The sequence below is a fragment of the Ranitomeya imitator genome, chromosome 6 (assembly GCF_032444005.1).
Source record: "Ranitomeya imitator isolate aRanImi1 chromosome 6, aRanImi1.pri, whole genome shotgun sequence".
Taxonomy (NCBI): Eukaryota; Metazoa; Chordata; class Amphibia; order Anura; family Dendrobatidae; genus Ranitomeya; species Ranitomeya imitator.
Genome location: NC_091287.1, coordinates 139,891,361 through 139,904,169, shown reverse-complemented (window position 1 = coordinate 139,904,169; position 12,809 = coordinate 139,891,361). Strand labels below are relative to the sequence as shown.

Genomic DNA, 12,809 nt, shown 5'->3' with positions numbered 1-12,809 from the left:
TTCTCCAGCACTTCCAACACAGGCTTCCAGGACCTTCCGGCATAGACCATTCAGGTCCACACTCCAAGACAATGTGACCAGACCTCAGTCACATTATATAGTACTAACCACTCCCACAGGTGGGAGTGTGGATGTGTGGCTAGTCTGTCCCGCCCATCTCACACAAGTAGCCTAGTAAGTCTCCCTTACAACTACACCATGCATATACACACTCTTGAGGGACTACAGGTCCCAGAACAACAATATTGCATCAGACTTACCACGCAGACTCCCTCTGCAACACACATCGGCCATTCACAACACTGCCAGACTTTGTCTCATCAGAATTATGCCTCCAAGTGCATCTTGCAGTGCACACACAGCATCCCCTGGCTGTACCATTGGTTACTACACCACATATTCCCCCCCTCTGTTCAAACCCATGGAGTTGAACACTTGTCACACCCCCGGGATCTCGAGACCGGGTACGCAAGTCACCTTGCCCTACCAGTCGAGAGGACCGTCTCAGTCGGATGTGAGCATCCTTTATCATCACACCCTTGTTAGGTTTTTCCCGCCCCCAGCAGTCAACTGGGCTTGAGCTTTAGCCCTCAAGTCACAGTCCATCTGCGTCACCAGAGCCTTAGTCACCACATTTTTTCTACAAGGTCTCCCAGCTATGTCACTCATCCCTGAGTCAACTGAGGTGACACTACTTCTTTCCTTAGGCTGGGTACTTCCACCCCTTTGTTTTTCCACATTTCGGGTCAAACGTGGCAGCCATCTTCCATCAACTGAGCGCAGCAGTCCTGTAAGGCGCCGTCCTTTAACCCTTAACTGCTCTATCTCCTTCAGATATACCATACGATATTCCAGGAGAGTCCGTATTTCACCAAGACTCTCCTCTGTTCCCACAACGAAGAAGGGAACCATACCCTTTTCCCGAGGTATTTGGTCTTCATGGACACTAGGTATTCTCAACCTTACCACTCCAGACTTATCCACCATCTCTTGCACGGCTTGACCATTCCTTCCAATGACTCTTTTTACCATAGAGATGGGTACCTGTATTACACTTTCCTGAAAACTGCAAGCTTTTTTCACATGCTCCAGTCGGCTAGCAGCGTCTTCATTCTGCAATTGGATCATCCACTTTGTGCGCACATATCTCAAGTGCATGTCACTCAGGGTAGCTATCCTCTTAGCTGTGGCACCAGTTGTGGACAGTATTACTAACTGACTTGTTTCTGGGGTCCAATTCACCTTACACGCCCCCACAGCCTTCTTGAACTCTTCATGCATAGACTCCCTGGCACAGGCCTCTCTCAGGACTTCAGTTACATCTATCATGCATTTGAACAAGGAACTCTCCTTCTCTTCAGCTGTCATCAGACACCCATCCTGTCCAGCTTTCAGATCCAATTTCCTCTGAACATCACCAGCTTCCAGATGTATGACCAGGATAGACACCGGCCGCTCCACCTTCTCCCAGGCTGCTTTATACATTGACTGGCTGTCTTCCAGGCGACCTCTGAGTTCCGCCACCTCTTTCTCTAAGGCACTCACACAACACTCAGCGGCCTGTCTCCGAAGCTCCACTTGCTTCAAACGGGTATCCACAGCCTCTTGGACCATGCTTAGCTCACTCCCTCCATCCTCTGGATTGGCCGAGCTTTCAACACGCGAGGTGGTATCTACTTCAGGCCCCACTCCTTTGGTGGCCTCCTCCAGTTCTTCACAAGGTGCAACTGGTACCACTTCTTTGCATCCTTTACGTCTCCAGCGATGGGAGGACTCTTCCTTCTGGTGGGGCTCTTCTTTACTGTACTCCCCTACTTCCTCAGAGTCACAATCACCCGCATAGTCTGTGTCATACCCCACAATATGAGGTCCCCGACAGTCACTTGCAATCTGGGTGACAGCTCCACTCTGTTTAACCACCCCATCCTTATCTACCAGACCACTACCAGACACATCGTAGCACACATCGGGTGACACGTCCGTAAGTTGGGGCCGTCCACCATTTTCCTTAGTCACGCCTAACTTAGGACTGTCAACTATAGAGCGTGCATTCTCTGCATTAATTTTCATACACATTAATTCCACAGACACTTTCCCTTTTATCCACCAGTCCCACTGGGTTTCCAAATCTCGCCCTATTACCATAGGACACGGCAAGTTTGTGACTACAGCCACCTCATGGTACGTGGGAACCTCAGCTGCGACAATATAGAGAGTGGCTACCTGAAGACCTTTAGTGTCCCCAACTATGCCACCCACTTTCGCCTTTGTCCCAGGTGACACAGAACTTTCAGGAAGGGTCCTCAGAAAAGACGCTTCCCTCTCCAGGTCTAACAACCCCCGCACAAGCTCTCCATCCAGCCAAAAAGGATACAGTCGTGCCTCGTCACTGATCGCCGCCCTTTTTTTGGCTCTGCCCCACTTCGGGTTACCGCCCCTTTTTGGGACTCCGCCCCTGTTGGGCAACCATCCCCGTTTGAGTCACCGCCCACTTTTAGGGATACCTCCTCATTTAGGGCCATTACCCCTTCCCTAGGGTACACCCAACAGTACCAGTTCACGCAGTACAGAAAAAAATACGTCTCTTTGAGTCGCACCAGCCCTTTAAGAGTCTGCACGGAAAAAAAAATGATTTTTTTTTTTTTCAACACTTCACCAGCTCCTGCTGGCAATCACAAGCCGCTGCTGCTGAACCTCTTGCTGCAACTGCAGCCGCACTCCACAATGCTCTGTACGGCTCCACCGCAGACTTCGTGGACCCACCGATCCACAGCAAGACGCTTGTCACCTTCGTGGACCCGCCGATCCACAGCAAAAGATTGTCACCTTCGTAACCCCACCGAGTTACAGGCATTACAGCACAAACACACTTTCTCACTGATCCCGATCAGCATAACACACGGTTTTTAGACCGTCGACTCCTCTGGCTCAGCCAGCACTGAACATGTGCTTCTTAGGGAACCGTTTGCCCGCATTTGAAACACCATATGTAAGATTGCTCTCACTACGTGTCTTGGGGGACACTCGCTTGGCACGGAATTAACGCACTCAGGCACGGATTTCTTATAAAACAAGAGTCTTTTAGGTTTATTTCACACGACATAAAGCACATCCTCAGGAACTTGGCAACAGCTTGAACACCATCTGGACATATTCAACTTCACCACAGTTCGTCTCTGACCCCAGTCAGCATAAGACACGGACCTCGTCCGTTACCTGCTGGCGACCTTCACAGGTTCCTGGACACCTCTTGGCCTCACAGGTGCCCTATACACAATGTCTCTCTCTTCTAACCCCGGTTAGCATAACACGGATCCCTTTCCGTTACCTGTTGGTGCCGCACAGGTTTCTCAGATACCTCTCCTTCACAGAGGTATCCTTCAGGCATTTCTCACTCTGACCCCGGTCAGTACAACACGGATCTCCATCCGTTCCACACACTGGCATGAGCTAGGTCCAGAGCCCTGCCATGTGCTCTTCAGGAATCCTATTGTCCAGGACTTCCAACACAGGCTTCCAGGACTTTCCGGCATAGACCATTCAGGTCCACACTCCAAGACCATGTGACCAGACCTCTGTCACATTATATAGTACTAACCACTCCCACAGGTGGGAGTGTGGATGTGTGTCTAGTTTGTCCCGCCCATCTCACACAACTAGCCTAGTAAGTCTCCATACATATACACACCATACATATACACACTCTTGAGGGACTACAGGCCCCAGAACAACAATATTGCATCAGACTTACCACCACGCAGACTCCCTCTGCGACACATATCGGCCATTCACAACACTGCCGGACTTTGTCTCATCAGAATTATGCCTCCAAGTGCATCTTGCAGTGCACACACAGCACCCCCTGGCTGTACCATTGGTCACTACACCACAATATATTATATATACCACAATATATATATATATATATATATATAATATATAATTGCCTGGAATACTACTTCCTGCAATTTGTGCCAACTTCCGTGGCTTTGTCCGGAGCTAATGTCCGGAGCTAATGTCCGGAGATTAATTGCCTAGAATACTACTTCCTGCAATTTGTGCCAACTTCCGTGGCTTTGTCCGGAGCTAATGTCCGGAGCTAATGTGCGGAGATAATGTCCGGAGCTAATGTCCGGAGCTAATGTCCGGAGCTAATGTCCGGAGCTAATGTCCGGAGATAAGTGACGTCAACAGTGTCCAGTGTCTGATTGGTTGCCGCCTGCTGCGAGCGACCAATCAGAAACGTGCCGTACTGTGACACACTCTGCCCGCCATTTTGGTGTGATTTTTGAATTTTTACCTCACAGCAAGTTTCTACTGCGTGGAGGCGGGCCCAGTGACGTTGCTCTTCAAGCTCCTGCCGAATTTCGTCAAAAAAATGATAATACCATTTACCAAAACTATATATATTTAGTTGTGAAGTGGTTCAGTGACATTTTCACACCAATTTTGAACTTTTGTTTGGTGTTTTCTCCATATACTGACTATTATTTTTGTTCTTTCTTACTATTATTTATTAATTGTATTATTCTTACATTTGAATAAATAAAGTATATATGGATTCTAGACTCCCGATTCTTTAGAATCGGGCTGCCATCTAGCATATATATAATTAAGCTCTCTAGCCACTATTGCATGAAGTGGCCAGTTAAATATTCTAAAGCTGGTGAAAGGTTCTCTTTAACCCCTTCATGACCTTGGGATTTTCTGTTTTTCCGTGTTCGTTTCTCGCTCCCCTCCTTCCCAGAGCCATTACCTTTTTTCTTTTTCCATCAATATGGCCATGTGAGGGCTTATTTTTTGTCAAACAAGTTGTACTTTTGAACAACATCATTAGTTTTAGCATGTCGTGTACTAGAAAACGGGAAAAAAAATTCCAAGTGCGGTGAAATTGCAAAAAAAGTGCAATTCCACACTTGTTTTTTGTTTGGATTTTTTACTAGGTTCAGTTAATGCTAAAACTGACCTGCCATTATGATTCTCCAGGTCAGTGCGAGTTCATAGACACCAAACATGTCTAGGTTCTCTTTTATCTAAGTGGTGAAAGAAAATTCCAAACTTTGCTAAAAAAAAAAGTGCCAATACCCGTAGCGTCTCCATTTTTTATGATCTGGGGTCGGTTTAGGGGCTTATTTTTTGCGTGCCGAGCTGGTGTTTTTAATGATACCATTTTGATGCAGATACGTTCTTTTGATCGCTCATTATTGCATTTTAATGCAATGTCGCGTCGACCAAAAAACGTAATTCTGGCATTTCAAATTTTTTTCTCGCTACGTCGTTTAGCGATCAGCGATTCTGAATGCGGCGATACCAAATATGTGTAGGTTTGATTTTTGTTTATTGATTTATTTTGAATGGGGCCAAAAGGGGGGTGATTTAAACTTTTATATATTTATTTTTTTCACATTTTTTTTACTTTTTTTTTATTTTTGCCATGCTTCAATAGCCTCTATGGGAGGCTAGAAGCTGGCACAACTCGATCGGCTCAGCTACATAGCAGGAATCATCAGATCGTTGCGATGTAGCTTAATAACAGGCTTGTTATGAGCGCCGACCACAGGGTGGCGCTCACAGCTAGCCAGGATCAGTAACCATAGCGGTCTCAAGGACCTCTATGGTTACCATTCTGATGCATCGCTGACCCCCGATCATGTGATAGGATCGGCGATGCGCTCATTTCCGGCCGTATGGCCAGAAGTGCCGGTTAAATGCCGCTGTCAGCATTTGACAGCGGCATTTAACTAGTTAATAGCGGCGGGTGAATCGCGATTTCACCCACGCTATTGCGGGCAGATGTTGGCTGTTCAAAACAGCTGACATGTACCGGCTTTGATGCGGGCTCACCGCCGGAGCCCTGCATCAAAGCGGGGATCTGACATCGGACGTACTATCCCGTCCGAGGTCAGAAAGGGGTTAAAGAATATCCAAAAGCAAACATTGATTGCTGGACTGAAATGGAGGTCAAACCGACAATCAAATGTAATTACAAAGTATTATATCAATAGTCCACACTGTGCAAAACATTGTAATCAATTGGGCTTTCTAAGAAATTAATTTTCTCTGTAAATTATTTTGCAGTTTTGGATTAGGATATTGTTTCAAGGGATTTTCCATTTCACCAACTTGGCTCATTTTTTTCTCATCTTTGAAAATCCCTGTAAAGTCTTCATACTAGAAATTAGTATGTTTTGTTTTCTTTCCCATGCAGGAATTTTTAAGGTTCCATATAAAGAAAGCTTAGACATTATGATCTCGAGATCAGAAAAACATGTGCATCTAGGTTTTCTAGCACCCGGGGCAAGAATTCAGTTTAGCTCCCCCCTCCCCCTTGCTGCCCAGTTCATTTGAGTAGTTGTCATGTGACCATTTATATGCCGATGAGGTGCTTTTCCTGATTCTGTCAACGTATTGTTCAGCCCTGATAAAATAATAAAACCTATATTCACCAACCGTGCTGGTGCCGTATCCGCGATATCAGCACTCACTCTCCCTGGGGCTGTGATGCGGTGTTGTGACACGTGACGCCGGTGCCCAATCAGCGCTGGCATCACTATCTCCGCCTTCGTACAAACTGAACATGAAGAGGGAAGCCAGGGCTGCAGCTGATCCCGGACTTCCTCTTCATGTTCAGTTTGTCGGAAGGTGGAGACATTGACGCCAGCGCTGATTGGAGAAGAACATGAGCAGCGTGATCAGATGAACTGGTCACGCTGCTAATGTCATCCTGACCCGGAAGTGTCTGCAGTCAGACTTCAATTGTATTCACTTCCGAGAGGTGCGAGTACAACTGATTGCTCCTCTGAACCCTGCTGTCAACTTGACAGGCGGCACAAGCAGCTGCCGACTCCCACTTCGGGCGACAGCAAAATGCATGGGGGTAGACACATCAGACCCCAGCATCAGGCTGATGACGGTGCCCCACTGCCAGCTGCTCCTGGGCAAACACTGTGTGAACATCTTGTCAGCATGTTGTCACAAGAGAATACTCACAGCACACAATGAGCACGCTGTGAGAATGCACAAGTCTGCAGTCACATAGAGTGTCTGTAGACTTGTACCTTAAGGCCTGTTAGCCCCTTTAATAGTCAAATCCCTCAGTAAACCTGCTCTGAAAGCACAAGCTCATCTCTTTTGTCCTGAGCTATCTGCAAAGCTGATTTATGACCAAATCAAAGTTGAACTTTCAATTGGTCTTAAATCGGTGTAAAAAATTATTCAAGAGAAGAGAGATAAGGCTAACAAAACCAGAATTTTTTTTCTATTTACTTCATACATAGAGACTGTAGAAGCCGAAAATGTAAAGGTTCTCCCAAAGGCATCCATATCCTTTAACTATTAATGCAAGTAAAAAAAATATGGTAACTTTTCCCACAAGTCAGGTGTAAAATAATAACTGTATTTCTTTTTAAATGAAGCACAGTAATTCAGTTGCTAATTGCATGGAACTTGGTGTTTACCAGAACAACTGACTGCATTCTGTATGTTATTTCCCCAGTACAAATGTTTTAGACAGTTAGTTACTTAGATACAGAAGTTACATTGTCCCTGGAGTGTTTTTAATCAACCCTTCACAGCAGCTATAAAATTAGTTTGCTGCCTGCAAGCATGAGTAATTTGTTAGGCCTAAGATTAATCTCACATATTGCATGTGGAACATGTAAAGGGAACCTGTCAGCAGGATTTTGCTCAGTAAACTACAGACAGTGGCAGGTTGGCAGTGTTATCTGGGATGAAGAAATCCGTCTTGTGGTTCTTGTGTATTCAGTGTTAGAAATTTTCAGTTAATGAGATGCTTGTACTCCAGAGATTGTGGGCATCTCTTTTTTTCATGCTCTGGTTCATACTGAACCTTGCGTGACCTTCCTCCTAATTTAAATACCGTGCTTGTGTAGTTAATATTTTGGTGTTAAAAAAAATTAACTCCAGCAAATTGGCGCTGACAGCGGCACATGCACAGTTGCATCTATCCTTTGCTGGGACTTGCGCAAATTAGGAATATTCCTATCATATAGATGCCACTGAGCATGAGTCGGCGCCATTTTGTTGGAGCAAAAAAAAATTGGCTCCAGCAAAATGGTGGTAATATAGATGCAACTTTTTTTTAAAGACCACTATATTAACTGCCCAAGTGCAGTATTTAAAATAGGAGGAAGGTCACTGATGGTTCAGCGACCTGTCAGTTAAGCCAGAATGATAAAGATTAGGTCGGAGAACCAAAAAAGACCCACCCACAGACCCGCCTCAAAGCGTAACCATCTCAATAACTCAAAACTGCTAAAACAGATTAAACAGGAGCCACAAGACGGATTTCATCAACCCAGGTATCATTTTAATCAGCATAGCCTCATCAAGCTGACAATGCCTGTAGTTTACTTAGCAAAATCTTGATGACAGGATAGCTTTAATGGATTCTCCGTCAATAGAAATCAAGAAAATGTCATTATAAATAAACCTCTAAATTCAATTAATTATCAAATTACAATCTTTTTCTTTAGGAAGATATCACTGCAGTACATCACAATGATTGCTGGCATTTTGCATTGACAGAAACCTAAATACCTTCGGTCTGACATAACAGACAGACGAAAAATGAAGAGATCCAGAATACAATTAAAATAAGGCTTTATTTATGGAAAACATATCCCGTGCCATAGTGCACAAGCACCTAAACAAGAAGTGGGAGGCCACGTAATACAACTTGCTAAAAGCATATAATGCAGTGTAGTAAAGAGCAATGCCACACATAAATCCGGTATATTACACTTTGGTTGCCTAAGCATACATACAGTGAAACTATTACAGATATGTGCCACATAAAAAGACAATTGCAATATCTACCTGCGGCTGACCCAGCGTCCCACCTCACCCCAACGCGCGTTTCGCAACCAGCTTCTTCACGCCCCCGGAAAAAGTGCAAATTATATATGTAGTGGGAAAAATAAGTATTGAAACATCACCAATTTTCTAAGTAAATCTATTTTTAAAAGTTCTATTGAGGTGAAATTATCACCAGATGTCAGTAACAACCATCCAATGCACACAGGCAAAGAAATCACAGCACAGATGTCTATAAATTAAGTTATGTATAATACATAGTGGATGCTTTCCTGAAACGGAAAGTACTTGCAAGCAGCATAATACAAAGAATAGCAGGTTTACCCAGAATCCTTTGCAGTAGGCGGAGCTATGCAAATCATCTCTTTCTTTTAACTTTTTAGTTAGGGGTGGAAAGAGATGATTTGCATAGCTCCGCCTACTGCAAAGGATTCTGGGTAAACCTGCTATTCTTTGTATTATGCTGCTTGCAAGTACTTTCCGTTTCAGGAAAGCATCCACTATGTATTTCCTTTGAGTAGAGGGCTTTTCGGTCTCTTTCGTCCCGCTACATTTAGCCCAACTTGGGTCTCTCCCTAAGGTGGCTAGCATGTATGTTATGTATAATAACGAGAAATGACACAGGGATAAACTATTATAGCATGTTTAGAAATATATTTGCTTAGAAAATTATTATATATTCACGCCCACAGAGCTTTCGTGGGTATTTATTTTTAAATTTTTTGTTCATAACAGAAACTGCTAATTTCCCAAACAATGAAGGACAAGCCATTACAGATGGAGTTAACAGGAATTCTGCTATTATTGGAGGTAAGATAACTTGTTTCCATTTCTTCAAGGACAGAAGACAGATATGCTTTGACTTTTAGATTTTTGGAAAGCGTTTCAGTGTAAAAATCATACCACCAAAAGCTATATCACAAAACCATGACGAATTGTCATAGGAAAGTATTGTTAAAATCACAGTAAAAATGTCCTGTAAAAGCCAGCCTTAGTCTCTATGAAGTAGACGTTAGCAATTCAGAAAAGGAAAGGAAGAAATTTAGTAGAGGTCTAGAAAACACTGATGTCCTTTGTTCCTAATTAGGAAATTAACAGTCTCAATTTTACTGGGACAGTCCATAAAACCTGCAATAGATGAAAGGCTTGGTAAAGCAGTGCCCAATGTCATTTTGGGGGCGTTCTTACCTAGTTTCCAGTGCTGTTCTGGTCCTCTTCTCACTCATATGACTGCAGTAACAACTCACCTCATCACTCTGGGGTTTGTCTGTCACCCAGAAATCACTTTTAGGCTGTGTGCACACGTTGCTGTTTTTTCGCGTTTTTTTCCGATAAAAACGCTATAAAACCACAAAAAAACCCCGCATATAATAAGCATCCCATCATTTAGAATGAATTCCGCATGTTTTGTGCACATGATGCTTTTTTCCGCGAAAAAAATGCATCGCGGTAAAAAACGAAGCATGTTCATTAGTTTTGCGTTTTTTTGGCAGATTTCCTACTACAAAATGCATTGGGAAATGTCCCGAAAAAACCGCATCAAAAACACATCAAAACGTGGCAAAAACGCATGCAGATTTCTTGCAGAAAATTTCAGGTTTTACTCAGGAATTTTCTGCGAGAAATCCTGAACGTGTGCACATAGCCTTACAGTGTAAGTCTATAGAGGGTAAGTATGAGGCTACATGGGCTCACTGTAAAGTGACGTCTGGCTCACAGATAAAGCACAGTGTGAGTTGGAATTGCAGTCACTTAGGTGAGAAGAGGATGGAGCGGTGCTGAAAACCAGGGACGCTTATTAACATACTTACACTTCATTACACACATATTTGGATAAATTTAGGGAATAAATATTTTACTGCTTCTTTAATCATCAAGTTCAAATGGGAAATTCTCCAGCACTTAAAAATCTGTAAAAAGCAACTCTGTTCATATGAATACATGTGGAATATAAATATGTAATTAAATGTCATTATTAAGTCCACCTATATGGTCGAAATGCGTTGGACTCCTCGATTTTAATTTTTTGTTTTCCATGTGCTTATATGAGTGATAAAAAAAATATGTTTTTTAATGATTTTGGAGTGCTAGAGTACTTCACCTTTGAACTGGATGCTTGATCGTGCTTATCCTTGTGAAATGCTGAATGTGTTTCCTCTTGAATGAAACTCTTCTGTAAATCTCTGATTTTTTGTCTCACTTCAATATGTAACCACAAGATAAAGATAGGAAGGAAAATGAAAGTGGAATATAAAAACACCCAATCACACAGTCAAAGATATATGTTACAGTACCACGATTCAACTAACCAGGGCTGCCGCCAGGAATTTCAGGGCCCCATACTGGCAACACTTTTGGGCCCCCTTGAGACTCTCCAGGCTCCACCCCTCGAACCTTCTACAGTCACAAAACCTACTCTTGGAAAAACTCCACTTCTGCACCTTGTTCTCACCAATCACACATTAACACCATATCACATGCATAGCCATCAGCTTTTGTTTGGGCCAAAAGATTTTTTTAAGTCACCACCACGACAAGGTACACTCTTTTGACAGGGCCCTACTCTACTCTAACCTATTAAACATTACTTAAAACACCCAATACTCTTTTTAGATATATTTTTATTTATTTTTCTTTAAGGGAATGTGTCATATACATTTTTTTTAAATGACCAATAATACCGCATACAGTACAAGGGACAAATACCATCACACCATGACCAGGCCACATATTGCAACCACACAGTGACAGAAAAATACCACATACAGGCGACAAATACCGCCACATCATGACCAGATCAAGTCTATGAGAGCATTGTTCAGGCTCTCATAGACTTGAATTGAGAGCTTGGGACATAGCTTCTGACTTCCAGCCAGTCAGAAACTGCGCTCACAAGATGATGCCGCAAGACGGGAGCGGTGCTAAAAATTGGTGAAGATGCCGGAAGATGAGTATCACAATGGACTTAAATTTAAAGGGACTCTGTCAGCACAGAATGACTGTTCAAACAAATTTGATTTTCTGGATTTTATTCTTGATATTTTATCTCTCAATATTAAAATTAACCTACCCTTAAAATTATAGACTGTTCATGCATTTGTCAGTGGGCAAACTTAGAAAATCAGCAAGGGATCAAATACTTTTTTCCCCCACTGTACAGGTGCATCTCATAAAATTAGAATATCAACAAAAAGTTAATTTATTTCAGTTCTTCAATACAAAAAGTGAAACTCATATATTAGATAGAGTCATTACAAACAGAGTGATGTATTTCTTTTAAGGTTGATGATTATGGCTTACAGCCAATGAAAACCCAAAAGTCATTATCTCAGTAAATTAAAATACTTAATAACACAAGCTTGAAAAAATGATTTTAAAATCCGAAATGTTGGCCTACTGAAATGTATATTCGGTAAATGCACTCAATACTTGGTTATGACTTGTTTAGAATCAATTACTGCAATGCGTCGTGGCATGGAGGTGACCAGCCTGTGGCACTGCTGAGTTGTTATGGAAGCCCGGGTTGCTTTGATAGCAACCTTCAGTTTGTCTGCATTGCTGGGTCTTGTGTTGCTCATCTTCCTCTTGACAATACCCCATAGATTCTCTATGGAGTTAAGGTCAGACAAGTTTGCTAGCCAATCAAGCACAGTGATACTATTGCTTGCAAACCAGGTGTTAGTACTTTTGGCAGTGTGGACAGGTGCCAAAGTGCTGACTTTGGTCTTGATAAAACTCACCAGCAGATGACATGGCTCCCAAAACCATCATTGATTGTGGATACTTCAGTCTGGAGGAAGAATGGAGACACAGACAATCCAAGCTTCTTGAGGTCTAGTGTGAAGTTTCCACAATCAGTGATGGTTTGGGGAGCTATGTCATCTGCCAGTGTAGGTCCACTGTGTTTTATCAAGACCAAAGTCAGTGCAGCTGTCTATCAGGAAATTGTAGAGCACTTCATGCTTCCCTCTGCA

General features: G+C 43.1%; 1 protein-coding gene across 1 annotated transcript in view; it reads left to right on the top strand.

The window, feature by feature from the left end:
• Positions 1-12,809, top strand: part of CNTNAP2 (contactin associated protein 2) — a 2,776,229-nt gene that overhangs the window by 2,759,359 nt on the left and 4,061 nt on the right. Inside the window, exon 23 of the mRNA XM_069730166.1 lies at positions 9,571-9,645. Coding sequence (XP_069586267.1) covers positions 9,571-9,645 — 75 coding nt within the window. The remainder of the gene's footprint in view (positions 1-9,570; positions 9,646-12,809) is intronic.